Source organism: Dermacentor variabilis, chromosome 5 (genome assembly GCF_050947875.1).
Source record: "Dermacentor variabilis isolate Ectoservices chromosome 5, ASM5094787v1, whole genome shotgun sequence".
NCBI classification, from domain to species: Eukaryota; Metazoa; Arthropoda; class Arachnida; order Ixodida; family Ixodidae; genus Dermacentor; species Dermacentor variabilis.
The window spans coordinates 173792745-173807408 of record NC_134572.1 but is presented as its reverse complement, the minus strand read 5'-3'; the positions used below and the strand labels follow the sequence as shown (position 1 = coordinate 173807408).

The following is a 14664-nucleotide window of genomic DNA, read 5'->3' as shown; positions in this document are numbered from 1 at the left end:
TACACTTACGCAAACCTGTGTTTTGCTGCGGAGGATGAGCTATAAGAACATTATAAAGCATTTCACAAATGATAACCATATGGCATTTCGCAAGTATGTTAAAACGGGCTAAATGATCAAAGGACAAAATTATTCATAATTAAACAATGCAGTATGACAAAAATGAACAAGTACATTAGCTTGAATGCTAAGCAAGTAGACTAGAATAAGCATTGAACACTCTAGACTACCAAGTAATACGTTGCAAGCTGACAGTCCTTCCCGAATGTGGAACATTCATTCTGTATGACTTAAAAGCCTCACAACCTTTTTCACATTGCCAGCCAACTAACTACACGTTCAGTTTTCAAAAATGGGTGTCGCCACGTGAAGTTTGACAACAAGACCTTTACAAACATGCTGCCATCCCAGCTCTTACAAAGGTAGCTTCAGCACACCATGCAGCATGCATTAATGCGAGTTGTCGAAAACAACCTAACCAATGTACACTGTACCAGTATACAATATAGAATACAATATACAAACCATTGTTGGATGTTTTACAAAGCAAGAGAATGACACTGCAGCAGCTTCCACGCAATTCTCGCCCATCCGTCTTGTGTGAAACCGCTGGTGCGAACTAAGTTTCTTATCCCAATACCAGCAAATCTCCTCCCGGGTCATCACAGACCGCATTCACCGCTGTCACCACCAGCTCTATTGCGATAAGCATCTTCACTTACCTGTTTCATGACCAGTGGGCCGTAGTGCTGTTGGAAGTGTGCCGTGCACTTTTAATAGGTGATAACGCAAACGCACCACCGTTCCATGCTGCAGGCAGCGCTAAGGGAGTGTCACATGTTGCTCTGGTGGCATTGTAGGCATCGTATTCCGGTGTTGCCCACTGGCTCGATTTCATTTATGTTTTCCGTGGAAATCTTAAAACACTGCACAATAGGAAAACAACATTGTGTGTCCCAGGACGCTTGGGCCCTATGCATATTCGTGTCTGTCTCGAGCTGTAATGATTCGTGCTGACTGGGCACATCAAAGCTTCCCACCATAATGCCCCACCAGACCCTCAAGAACCTGGTGACTCAGGCTGAATTAAGGGAGCACAAAGGTGAGCTTGTAAAGCCTCCCCCCCCGAAAAAGAACGTGCATCTCAGGCTGCTTGAGCCGCACCAGCTCGGCTCACGTCAGCCTCTTGTGCTGCAACGCTTCGCTTTGCATTACGTAGAGGTCAACTACAGTTGAGTCGGTTAATTTTTTAGGCACTTCCAACCGTGTTTTCTTCTCATGTTTTTTTTTCCTAGAACGTATGAACCAGGTTCTACTTCATATTTGTGGAAACAGCAGGCAGATAACTTGTGCAGCATAGCTTGTGATGTCTAAAATTTGTAAAGTCACAGCTGCTGGCGTGTAGTGCAGCAGATGATGGAGGAAGCATTCGTTAAGTGACAGAGGAAGATGGCCCTCCCACCGGCAAACTCACCTGAATGATTCAGTAGCCAAGAGGAAAAGGGTGAGGGGTTATGTTATCGCAGGATGAATGCAGGTGAAGAGGTGAAGGGGATTGGTCATCTAGGTGGCTTTCGAGGGCCACCTAGATGACCAATCCAAGAGTCGAAGTTTTCAAAGTTAAATCATCAGTGATCAGCAATCAGGATTGGCCTTCCACCATTGCACATGTCAGTAATAATAATAATATTTGGGGTTTTACGTGCCAAAACCACTTTCTGATTGTGAGGCACGCCGTAGTGGAGGACTCCGGAAATTTTGACCACCTGGGGTTCTTTAACGTGCACATAAATCTAAGCACACGGGTGTTTTCGCATTTCGCCCCCATCGAAAATGCGGCCGCCGTGGCCGGGATTCGATCCCGCGACCTCGTGCTCAGCAGCCCAACACCATAGCCACTGAGCAACCACGGCGGGTGCACATGTCAGTCAATCACCCTTTGCTTGCGTCACTTGTTCGCTCTCAACACCACTCTTTGCTGATTGTGCTTTGCTAGCTGGTTGTCACTGATTTGTAGATCTTGTTTGTGTGTTGTTGAAGTCTTTTTTGACTTGTTGTTTCTGGAACAAGCCTTTTAGTTGTCAGTCAGCACTGTGCCATGGCCTTCTGGTTTTGCAGTGCTTTTTAAAGCATGGATGCGCACCAACCAGTTAAGATTTCAGTGTCAGTGTGTGCCGATGCGAGACGTGTCGTCTGCTGCAGGTCTGGAGCTGGCCAGCCAGGAGCAGCTGGTGCCCTTCCTTGTGTGCCCGACCAAACCGGACGAGGCTCTCGGCGAGCTGTGGAAGCTGCAGACGGTCCTGGACATGATAATGCTGTGCAAGGCCTACCTGCACCTCCCTATTCACTACCTTAGCGGGTACACCAGGTACAGCACAGCATGCTTCCCCTCAAACCGACGGATGTGCTATTACTGTGATGGGCAGATGTCTTTGTTGAAGTGCACCAGTGTTGCTTTGCCGGTGTGTTTGTGCTGGTTCCTTTGTTCTCGGCTGCATCTGCTACGTCTTCATTGTAATAACGACTTCTCGTTTACTTTAGTAACATTCTACCCGCCACAGTAGCTGAGTGACTATGGCATTGCGCTATTGAAGTCATGGGTTCGATTCCTGCTGGATGCAGTGACCACATTCCGAACATGGGCAGAATGCAAAATACTCGTACTTTGACTGCATTTTTAGAGAAACCAAGGTGGTCAAAATTTATCCAGAGTCCTCCATTGTGGTTTTTCTTATGGCCAGCTGTGTAGTTTTGGAATGTTAATCCTCAAAGTTTGTTTAGTAGTGTTCTAGCTTGAAAGCAGATAGCTTTTTGTGTCAATATCGAATTTTGATTACCTGCCAGAGGGGGCTCAGTAGCTATGATATTTTGGGCATGATGTATGAGTTTGATTGCTTTCATGTGTTGTGCATGTGTTGCTCACTGCTTGCAACAAAAACCATTTGGCAGTTACATCACTGAGACGTGCTAAACTGCATCAAGCTGTGCAATATAAAGTGGTAGGTATAACATCAACAGACGGGAAGATGGCTGTGATGAAATAAAAAAATGCTGGTAGGCGATGTTCCAGTTGAGAATGTGAGCAAGAAGTGGAGTGAGACAGGTTATGTGATGCGTACAGTGCATAATCAGTGGCCTATTAGTGAGACGGAATGGCCACTGTAGCAACGGAAACTCAAAGACAGCGGTGTAGCTGAATGTCAATTGGAGAGGCCTTTGTCTTGCAGTGGATATAAATAGACTGATGGTGAAAAAAGAAGAAAAAAAAAAAGACGTTTTGCTTGTCAGGCTAAGCATTGATTGCGATAGCAAATTATTAGGAAGCTATATGGAGTAGGTTTAGTGGTGCCATAAGCTGCATAAACTGCTGTAAACATTCGCTTTCTAATTAACAAACACATTGTCACTGATACACGGGCAAACACTAACACATCTCTCTCCATGAACACAGACTCTCGCTGTCGCAACGCTGGCATGATGAAGAGCAGCAGCAGTGGCGAGCGAATTCCCTTTTGTGCTGCCTCTTGCTTCAACACGAACTGGGTGCACGAGTTTGCAGCACACACGAAGCCATCAGCTATATTGAGCCACCTAGACTTTGAACCCAGCGCAGATTGCCTCCAGGATAGGATGCCTGCAGCTCCGCTCAGCCACTGCAGCTTGAGAGATAAGAGGAGATGCGCACTAACCTGACCCCTTTCCTCCTCCCCCCCCCCCCTCTGCACACGTGAGAAGATGGTGTGCACACTCCTCGCCTTGCTCCTTTGCGAGCGCATGGAGACAGCACCGCATCAAGCTGCCATACTTCTTGTCTCATTCTTTCAAGCTTTGCTCAGACCTACAGCTTATGATGTACGGCCGCAATATTATTGCACTTGGACTTTATACGGAACATCACGGCAGCGCCAGCGGCGACAGAAGAAAATCGCCCAAAGTACATTTGGTTGCTATAGCAATAAAAAAATTTGTCATCAACCCTACAGTAACAAAAAACTAAGCAAACCAATGAGGGTGTTTATGACAATGTGTGTGCAGAGCTAAGATTGCTTGGCATAATGTTAAGAGACAGAAAGAGAGCGGTTTGGATCAGAGAGCAAATGAGTATAGACGGTATTCTAATTGACATCAAGAGGAAAAAGTGGAGTTGGTCAGGACGTGTAATGCGCCGGTTAGATAGCCATTTGACCGTTAGGGTTACAGAATGGATACCAAGAGAAAGAAAACGCAATGAAGGATGACAACAGACTAGGTGGAGCGATGACATTAGGAAATTTGTGGGCGCTAGTTGGGATCAGTTGGCGCAGGACATGGGTAATTGGAGATCGCAAGGAGAGGCCTTCGTCCTGCAGTGGACATAAAACAGGCTAATGATGGTGATGATGATTTTGTGTGCATGCAGGCATGTGAACATGTGTGTGTTTGTGGATATGCAAATTAGGTTCAAGGGCAGGGGATGTTGGCAGGGGCAACATTAAGTCCCTGCTTCTCCGCATGATGCTAGTGAACCTTTGCTTAGTGCTTTCAACATGCATAGTAAAAACACATGCCGTGCTGAGCTGGTGGCCTTCTGTTCCATACCTTTTCAGGGAAGCCCTGAAGTACTTCAGCAACTGTGAACGCGGAAAGTACATCCACAAGTTCAGGTTTCCGCTGAAAGTTCCCCTTGTTCGTGTGGTGCTGGAAAAGTGAGCATGTCCTTCTGCTCTGACGCGATTAGATATAACTCAGCTCGATCTTATTTGTTCATTATTATTATTTATTTATTTGGTTTCTATTTTCATTATATTCTTATTTTCATATTTGCTTGTATTAATATTAGTTTTATTATTTTTTATTGTGTGAAAGTTTTTACATTATACAGTTATGATGCTACTGCATCTAGTACCTTAGTGGTAAGTTAGACGAGATCTGTTAAAAAATGGCCAGTTTTGTCCGAAGGGCAAAGGTCTAAGTGTGATAGCAAGGTTTAGTGTTGTGCTGAAGCTCCTCAGATGGCACTCTAAAAATACATGGGGGGCGACGTGCTGGCGGTGATGCAGCATGCGAGGCAACTGCTGCTGCCCATCAGAAATGGTGGCCTGACAGCCTTAAGACACCTCAGAATGCTGGCGTGACGAGAAGTGCCCCCACTGGCGTTGAACTTGAGCGGTGCAGGAAACGAGACCGGAGGGAAAAAAAAATGCCAGCATTTCTAGCTTGATGAGTACTGTCTGTTCTGCACAGACCACTGTATGCACTGCATTATGGTGTTCACAAGTGTTTTACTTTCTTCTTCTTTTTTTTTCTTGCCCACAACACTCATGCCAGCAGTGGGAAGCGGAACACAGCCCTCGCTCTGTGGCAGAGCCGATTAAGTGGAGCATGAGAGTGCATTTACTTGGCGTTCTTGTTACCGCAGCCACACAAAACTGCACGCGTCCCACGTCTCGGGCTGCACATGCGCATCACTACCGTGACAGTGCGACGGTGCTAACGGCATTGGCGAGAGTGTGCTTCAAGCCTCTGTTTAATTGCTATTGTGGTAAAAGATTACACTACCACCAAATTGGGGCACACTGGAAATGATCATTGGCACAAATGGCATAAGCAATATGACCGTAGATTGTACTTCCGAGCCCGAGGTCACGGGATCGACTCCTGTTGCAGCGGCCATGTTCTGATGGGTGGCTGAATGCAAAGAAAATGCTTATGCGCTGTGTGTTGCCAGCAGGTAAAAGAGTCACAGGTGGTCTGAATGAATCTGCAGTCCCCCACCATGGGCATTCCTCATAATGAACTCATGGTTTTGGCATGTGAGGTGCCAGAGTTTAAAGGGACACTAAAGGTATGAACTGAAGTTAAAGTGATAAAGCAATGCTCTATAATGTCTAAGGCGTCAATATAATCGCGAACAGAGCTTTAGTAACCGAGAAATTGAGGTAAATGCATGACACGATTGGAGACCCCCAGCGACAATCCGGTACTAGCCCGATGACGAAGGCACTCCTCATCGTAATTTATGTCACTAGTACTCAACTACTCATATTAAAAGGTAATTTTCATTAGGGTATAAGGCGGAAGAAAATGCTACTTCTCTACTTCTGTTCGATTCTAAGAAAAAATAACATTTTGACGTTACCCTTCAGTAGTATAAGTGGTCGAAAGGTTTCGTTTTCGTTCAATTCTGCGTCGCACGCGCTTTGGAGTTTGTTGTTTCGTTATCGCGTCGTGCTGCGCTGGTTCTGCTGGCTCACGAAACTTGCATTTGGAACAAGCAGTGAGAATGCCACGTCCATGTGATGTCGTGGGATGCGCGAATGGTCCGCGGAACCTGGCCAAGGGCAGTTGCAGCGGTGAATCCAACGTTCCTTGTCACTGTGAGCCAACGAGTGAACCTCTCCGTTCGAAGTGGTTAAGTGCCATACCTCTGCCACAACACGTTGGCAAAAAGCCAAACAATCGCATAGTGTGCTCGCTGCACTTTCGTCCACAGGATTACGAGTTCCATGCTGACTTACTGAAGTCGTGTGGAGTGCCTTTCAAAGCAATGCTTTCCCGTAGCGCTCTTCCGTCGGTCTTGCCTGCATTCTCCGAAGTGCAAGAACAACTGCAGGTCGAAGACGGGGCGACAAGTGCGGCATTTGGTTTTCACGAAAGAAAAGCTACAAATGTGCGATTATGTACAGCTATGACATACAGTTGCCGTCATAGTAGTACGCAACGATGCCGGCAGCGTGAGCCCTCAGCAGCAGGTCACGTTCATCAGTGCATAAATCACTGAATTCGAGCCCAGCATTGCAAGCCAATGTGTTGTTGTCAGGGTCGTCCATTGCAACGAGCGTCAAAGTTGGCGTCATAAAATAAAGAACCAGCTTATCGCCGTGCGCTTTCCCTTCCGCTAGCCGCCATAGTTCCACTTTCGCGCTGCTGTCAGCTCTGTCTTGGTTCTGTTTCTGGCCACGCGTTTGCGTTTTGCGCAGAAAAGCCGTAGTGCCGCCTGTTGGCGACGTTTTACTCACTGACGGCGCAACGTCACTATGAGACCATGACATCACCACTCCTCGATCGGAGGGTGGGAGATTTGAACTGCGCTAGAGGTATGCGGATGCTTCAGAACGCATTTTCTCTTAAACTAAGTCTCTTCTTCGCATGAAACAAGCGTTTCGAGGTTTCTGGGATGGTATTTCAACAGTCCACGTTGACTTAATTTTAACTTTTAGTGTCCCTTTAATTTAATTTGATATGACAATAGAATCGCAGTATATAATAATCTTATTGTATGCCTGCAAAGCCTCCCAAATAAGCCATACAAATGTGCTGATTGTGTCCATTTTGTACAGTTGGATGGCTTAGGAAGGTATTTCCAATCCTCACATACAAAGGCTGCTTTGGCCTAGCCGTCTGCAAAATAATGTTGGTTAGCATAGCCACTCTTTTCGAATAACCACGTTAACCAAATTAACAAGTTATGGAATCGAAATGGGATTGTAGGACCGTTATTTCGCCATATAGCTAAAACAATTTTAGTACCTACATCATGCTGCTGCTGCGAAATTGCTCGTAGTCCCGCCTCAAATGCCAGAGGTTTTTGTTTGTTTGTTTATTTAGTTATTTATTTTTATACCCTCAGAGTCAAAGTCATTACAGAGGGGAATGGTTATGAACAATCAGCAAGAAACAATAAAATGTACAGTTGGTCATTAGTGCTAATGAATTGTGAGGGATTAGTTGGAAAACATTAGATTCACTTTGAAAAGTTATAATCAGGATTAAGAAGTTCTAGTTTATCCAGTAAAAGCTTTTGAAACACTTATCACATCCTTTAAAAAGAAGTTATGACAATTCAATCAGCGCATGATGACTTATGTACATTATGTAACTTATGTGTACACAAGATCAGCTGTGACACACATGTGTGCACATCTTGTGGAGGCCATGCTGTGCCGACGTGAAAAATTAATTCAATCCAAGGATTACGTTATGTTACTGTCATGGATTGCTCACTTTCTGAAAACCTCCACAAGCTTGTTGCTGTTGCGTCACTTTCACCTTGTCATTCCCATCCAGTATCTCCCCAATGGAGTGGACTGCATCCATCAAGAGCCGACAGGGGAACTATGCTGCACACACCATTGTCCACATCAGCACCACTCCCCCCTTCGATCACCTGCTCACCGAGAAGCAGTGCAGTGAGTCCTCTTGTGTCCACTTGGGCTTCTTGTGCCATCCACGTAGTGCTCGTAACCCCTTTATCAACGAGTGTCGCCTACTGGCAAAAAAAAATTGTTAGTTTTGGTTTCGAGTAAGGAGTTTCTAGCTGAGCATCTCAGGCCAACACCGGATGACGCGCAGCAAGTGTCAATTGTTGGGTTAGAGCAGAAACACAGGGCGAGGAAGAAGTTCGGCATGCTAGTTGCTTCCCTCGGCTGCGGTGGTATCGCACGTTTAGTAAAGTAAATGTAATGGACACCAACATTTCGGATCCCATAAGAACTACAGTCGAACCCGACTACATCGAACCCGTTTACGTGGAATTATTCTATATATCGAACAATTTCTTGACACGGTATAGTTACAATGAGGATATATAGCAAAAATTACACCTACATTGAACAAAAATAGCAGCGACTCCCGATATATCAAACGTCAAGCGGCAGAAAGTGCCCCCGGAAGTTGGCTTTCCCTCGCGGTGGTGGGAAAACCCGGCGGCGCGGCTTTGTCCAACTGCTCTCCCTACCGTGATCGCCCTGCCTCGGACAAGCCGTCGACACCCCCCTGCAAAAAATGATCCTCGCCCGCCCGCAGCGCTTGCTCAGACAGCCAATCAGAGGCTCTTGTGCCCTCGTCGTGTAAGATGGCGGAAGTGCAAGTTGTCTCGCTGCCTTTCTGGTTCATTGTGTGTGCACCTTGTAGGCCTTCTCCCGCAGTGTTGCCGTGATGAAGTGGCAGAATTCGCCTTTTGTCGTGAAGCTCTAAATCATAAATAGGATTGAATGTGGTGAAAAGTCAGATGTCCCCGCAGCATACAAGATTCCGAGGAGCACTCTCAGCACGATCTTGAAGGGGGAGATTACGGCTAAAGCGGCCTAACTCACGACCCGGTGTCCGTGGCGCCCGACGCGTACGCAGGGCCGTGTGCGAGTGGTTCATCTGAAATTGCTTCAGCCATGCCGAATTTCACGTGCTCGGTGATGACTAAATTCTGATGAATGTGACGAAGCCGTTGCCGATGTTTCCGAAGTTCGGAGCGACCTGTCAGAATTTCCGGAAGCTGTTGACGAATCAATGGTGGACGAGTTTGTGAGCACAAATGATGGTGTCGCAACCACAGGAGAGCCTGAAAACGAAGACTACATTGCCGACATCGTCCCGAGCACAAGTGAAAGTGGGCACAATGAGGAAAGCAACGACAGTCCTTGGCCTACATCCTCCGAAGTGATTGGTGCGCTCGCACTAATCGGTGCTTCTGCGCGAATGCAGAAGGTTGCGGCCTCAGCTGCTCCGACGTTGTCAATGTGGAAAAGTGCGTGCGTTGCAGGCAGTGAAATTGCCCAAGCAGAAGAAAATGCAGGACTACTACGTGCGAAACTAAGCTAGTTTCACCAATAAAGTGATCTTATAGATGGTATGTGCTTTTATTACATCCAATTATTTAGCAGGCTTATATCGAATTATGCTCTATATCGAACTGATAGGCGTTTTTTTGCGAGTTCGATATAGCCGGGTTTGACTGTATCTGTATAAGTTCCCAAATGAAGTCATAGGTGGCTTGGGGTGAAGCTCACTTCCACAGCTCTGCCTGGTGTCGCCCCTTTATTCGTAACTTATTCGTTCTTTTTGTGGAACATGCTCATTTTTGGGGTATTTTTTCACATTTTGATTAAAAATACACATTTCCTTGTTTATATTCCTCTTAAAGGACTAGTGTATTGCTATGCATGTATTACTTTATCTTTTGCCAGTGATTATTTCACCGATTCATCACTGTTATCATCATGCTATCACCCTCGCAAAGAATGTGCCTGCTACACTACAGACTTGTGTAAGGACCGAAATTTTTTTTTCACAATTTTGACGAGATATGGCCTTCACACAAGACCGAACCTTTTGGTCAAAATGGTGCCGGCGTAGCCGGTGACTATTGCACACTGCGGATGTGCCATTTCATCAAAGGTTTTCTCGCAACTCTCGCCATCCAATAGTGGCATGTGGAAGCACACAGCATGCGAAAATTCGCCGTTACGCGCGCGGCATCAGGGCACCGAATGCGATTGCATCTCCATTGTAACATTTCTTTTTAGAGATTTTGGGCTGTCGAGTTGGGGGTGCTGCCCTTACACGAGTCTGTACGGTATAGTGGAAACTGCGACAGTTGTTAGCAATTTGACAGCAAAGCAGGCCTCTCATATAAGATTGTACATGTGACATGAATAATGAGGTACAGTAAAACCTCGCTAAACCGTACCCGCTTAAACAGTAGTTTCGTTTTAAAAGTAGTAAAGTCAAATTGCCGACTCAGCATCCATTGAAAATAATGTGTTTTGTATCCGCACAAGTCGTACCAGCTTATTGCGTACATATCAGTCAGCACGTAGTGTCTCCATTTTTCGTCGTGCAAACACGGCGGTGCGTCGTCTCCATCGGGCGGCTCGGCAGAATAACAAACCTCGGAGATCAGAACGGCCTCTAAGCACCCTGTGCATTTGCGCGTGCAGCCATATCAACATCAACATCATTTCAGCGCCTTGCTAGAGAGCGTTGCGGCGTCGTGCAAAGAGGGACTTGCATCATGCCGAAGCTTACATAAAAATGATGCCGAGTGCTCAGCATAGAAGAAAAAGTAGACATTGCTCATGCTATCGAGCGTGACACAAATAAGTCGGCACTGGCACGCGACAAGGATCTACTGTTGGCTACGGTGTGTTGCATTTGGAATGCGAAGAAGTTGTTCGGCAGCACTGCTGCGACCGCGAAGAGGTGTCAGCTATGAGGTGAGATTTTTCACCATCGTTGCCTCTGTTGTTGCCGAAGTGTTGACTAGCGACAGTGACGAGGACAACACTAAAAGCGACAGCGTGGATGATTCAGGCCCGTCAGTGGCAGAAGCTGTGCGTTACGTCAGCCTCATGAATGCAATCACCGCGACAAGAACAGCACCCTGCAATTAAAAAGGTGCCCCGCAACTTCTGCACCGCTACAGCCTGCGTGCATGGAGAACATGCAATGCCAACAAGGAATCTGCCATGCTAGTGTTTGGCGAGAAGAGGGAGCTGGCTGAAAAGCTGGCTCGCAGCTTCAGTAATACTGGTGAACACTTTTGATCACGATCAAGCCCGATCCGGATCGGAATTCTCAACTGCGATTGGTTGCCTTGCGCATCTTGCGCAAATGAGCCAATCATGACTGAGCCAACAACACGCCACTTTCGTCGCTGCTAGGCTGCCATGGCATCAAACGAAAATAACACTTTTGTCACAAATAAATACTGCATGCTTTTTTTCCCCTTTCATCGCACTCTCTCCGAGTTCCGTTTTTGACAGGTAAGTGGGCGATCTCATGCTATTTTGGTTAAGCAGTACTGCCATTTAGTACATACTTTTTCCAAGCTCTGGCTAACTACGGTTTAATGAGGTTTCACTGTACACTCTCGAATCGACATGAGCACCCCTGGTTGCTTTGATATGTATGATGACACATATACAGTGAATTCATGTTGAGAGGAACTCGGTTAAGCTAAATTCTCGCAATAACAAACAACATCAGAATGTTTGTTTAGTTTTCCATAGAATCAATGCAAAAAAAAAACATTCGCTTAAGACGAACTGCCTCGGACGTGCTCTTTGGTTAAGACGTACATTCGGAGTGACGGCCACCGTTACCGATCCTGGAGGCTAGGGTGCCTCGCCGCACGGCGCCCTGGGGTGTGCGCATCAAAGCACCCTACTGGAGGCCTGCTGCACATTGCCCCTGGACAGAGGCAAAAACAAGAGGAGGAAACAAAAAGAGACAGTGATGTTTCACTTCGCGAATGCAGTGACACGCAAGCGTATGGGTGCTATAGCGCATACGAAGCTATCGCCCCTTGGTGGGCTAGACTGTCCGCATCCCAGATAGTATTCAAGACAGGGCTCACGCGGCTGCACCATATGCGGCAGGCGCCAGAGTCGAATGCCGCTTTGTAAATATTAGCTTACTAATTAAATTAGCAAGCATAGGGTCAGTGTACACAGGCAAACATGAACACATCAAACTCGATGACCGCAGACGCTTGCTCTCAAAACGCTGGCGTGAGGAATCGTGGCTACAGCGGCGAACGAAGTGACCTGCGTGCTGTCTATCGCTTCACCTTAAACTGAATGGCGAGAACACAGCACACGCAATGCTACGAGGCATCGACCCACTCAGACTGCTCCGAAAGCTCCTTTAACTATACATGCATTCACCTATCGTCTCCTATCACATTACTTTCACTTTCACTTTATTTCCTTAAAGACCTCTCTTCGGAGTATTACATAAGTGGATTACAAAGAATATGAGAAACAAAGAATATCAAAATGTTACAAGGCATAATGCGAGGCAATTTCTTTTATAAAGGCAGATGAGCTGGGTAAAGAAAAGATGTTGTGCACAAGGCCATTCCAGTCTTTGGCTGTTCGAGGTAAAAAAGAAGATGCAAAAGGGATAGTGTGCACATGTGGACGGGCTATGTTTAACGAATGTCCTATGCGATGGGATATGCGTGATGGTGGCAAAATATATGGTGCACGATTGAGTATGCTGTGGTAGAATTTGTGAAAGAATGATAAGCTGGCAATTAAACGGCAGTGGGAAAGGGTTTGTATGCCAGATTCCACTTTTAATGAAGTTACGCTGACATCGTATGAAAAAGCGGAGTAAATGAACCGGATGGCCCGATTCTGAAATGCCTCAAGGGCATTAATGAGGATAGTCTGCTGAGGGCTCCAAATGGCTGATGCGTATTTTAGTTTAGGTCATATTAGTGTCTTATAAGCTAATAGTTTCACATGCTGAGGTGCGTTTTTTAAGTGACGTCGTAGGAACCCAAGTGATCTGTTAGCCGAAGAGATAACAGTAGTCACATGCACACACCAGTCCAGATCATTTGAGATGGTAACACCCAGGTACTTATAATTGTTTACACACTGAATTTGTTCGTTAGCGATTTCATATTGAAATACCAAGGGGTTAGAATGGCGAGAGAACAACATTGCTTTACAATTAGTAGGGCTTAGGACCATTAACCAACGTTGACACCAATTCCAGCACCGATCCGCCTAACAATGTAAATACGTGTGACTAAATCTTGTGGAACTTACCACTCATGTGTTAGCTCAGTGCACACGGGCCACTGCACGTAAGTCCCCCCTTCAATTAGCTTCCTTTAATTCGAGCTTCTCTAATTCGAACAAATTTTCAGGCACCTCCGAGTTCGAATTATTGAGATTTGACTGTTACCAACTGTTGTGCAGCTAGCATATTGCTTTCGGCCAGGTTCCACTCTCGTTCGGCGTGGCAGTTCAAAATTCCTGTGTCGAGTACTCTGTTGTGCAACACTTGTCTTTCTCACTGTCACGCGTAGCTGCACACATGGTAGCTGCGCACAAGCAGCACCTCTTTCTTATCTTATCGCACCTCTCTCTTGCTGCGGCACTTAGCTGGCAAAGCTAGGCCACCAGGCGCACCCCCCGAGATTGCAATTCGGTAGCCACACGTAGCATGTCTGAAAATTGGTCCAATAAGCCACCGGAAGTCATGCAGGTCAGATATGTTGCTTCGACGGCCGTCAGTCTAACCTGGTCGTACGCACACTCATGTGATGAACTACTGATGAAACGTATTAGCAACAAGCCTTCCGTGATGGCTTACGGCCTGTTATCATGCCAACCAGTGGCAAATTTTCGTCACAGCCACACCTTTCGCCTCATTGTCTAGCCCGTCAGGCCTAATCTGAGTGGTACGTTGTCAAATGTCTGCAACTAGAGTTACGGTTTCATATCGAATCAATGCAGATCTATTGACGGCTGTCACACGACATTCAGAAAGCCAACAAATCGCCTGACCAATGAAGACGAGTGTACGGGATGACAGCTGTTCACAGTCCCTCATATTTGTGAAATACCGCACATTCGCCCCTCATTCCGAACGGCATTTGTCAGTGCACGTTGCTCCCTTATTTATCGTATAACCGACTATCACATCAGCTTCGGGAACCCATCAGAAAACTAGCTTTGTATATACAGTAAAACCTCTTTAATATGTACCAGCTTAAAAGTAATGCCGTTTTAAATATAGTCTCCAGGAATCCCCTTCCCTGTTGCCATTCAACCTTATACATTGCTGACCATTTAAGCTGTAGTTGCTTAACACATGCCAAATGGTTAGCGCGTTGTATTTACTTCATTTTTCTCCACATACAAGTGTGGTATTGGTGAAATGTGCGTGCAGACCACAGACAGGGGGGGGGGGGGAGGTGAAATTGCAATGCACGGAGCTTTCCCACACTGCAGTCGCCATCAATAGTGATGTCAGAACATAGTACTTAGCCATAATGTGTTTTCTGCTCACATAGCTTCTAGCGCTTCCATGTGGTCATCATGGCTGACCTCGTGGATAGTGGCCTTCTGTATCCGACACGGTTAGCATGTTGATCGTCAGGGCGTTCGC

At 46.3% G+C, this 14664-nt stretch overlaps 1 protein-coding gene across 1 annotated transcript in view; it reads left to right on the top strand.

The window, feature by feature from the left end:
• Zwilch (zwilch kinetochore protein) overlaps positions 1-14664 on the top strand; it is a 94654-nt gene that overhangs the window by 57811 nt on the left and 22179 nt on the right. The window contains exons 13-15 of the mRNA XM_075693762.1: positions 2203-2368; positions 4587-4685; positions 8047-8168. Coding sequence (XP_075549877.1) covers positions 2203-2368; positions 4587-4685; positions 8047-8168 — 387 coding nt within the window. The remainder of the gene's footprint in view (positions 1-2202; positions 2369-4586; positions 4686-8046; positions 8169-14664) is intronic.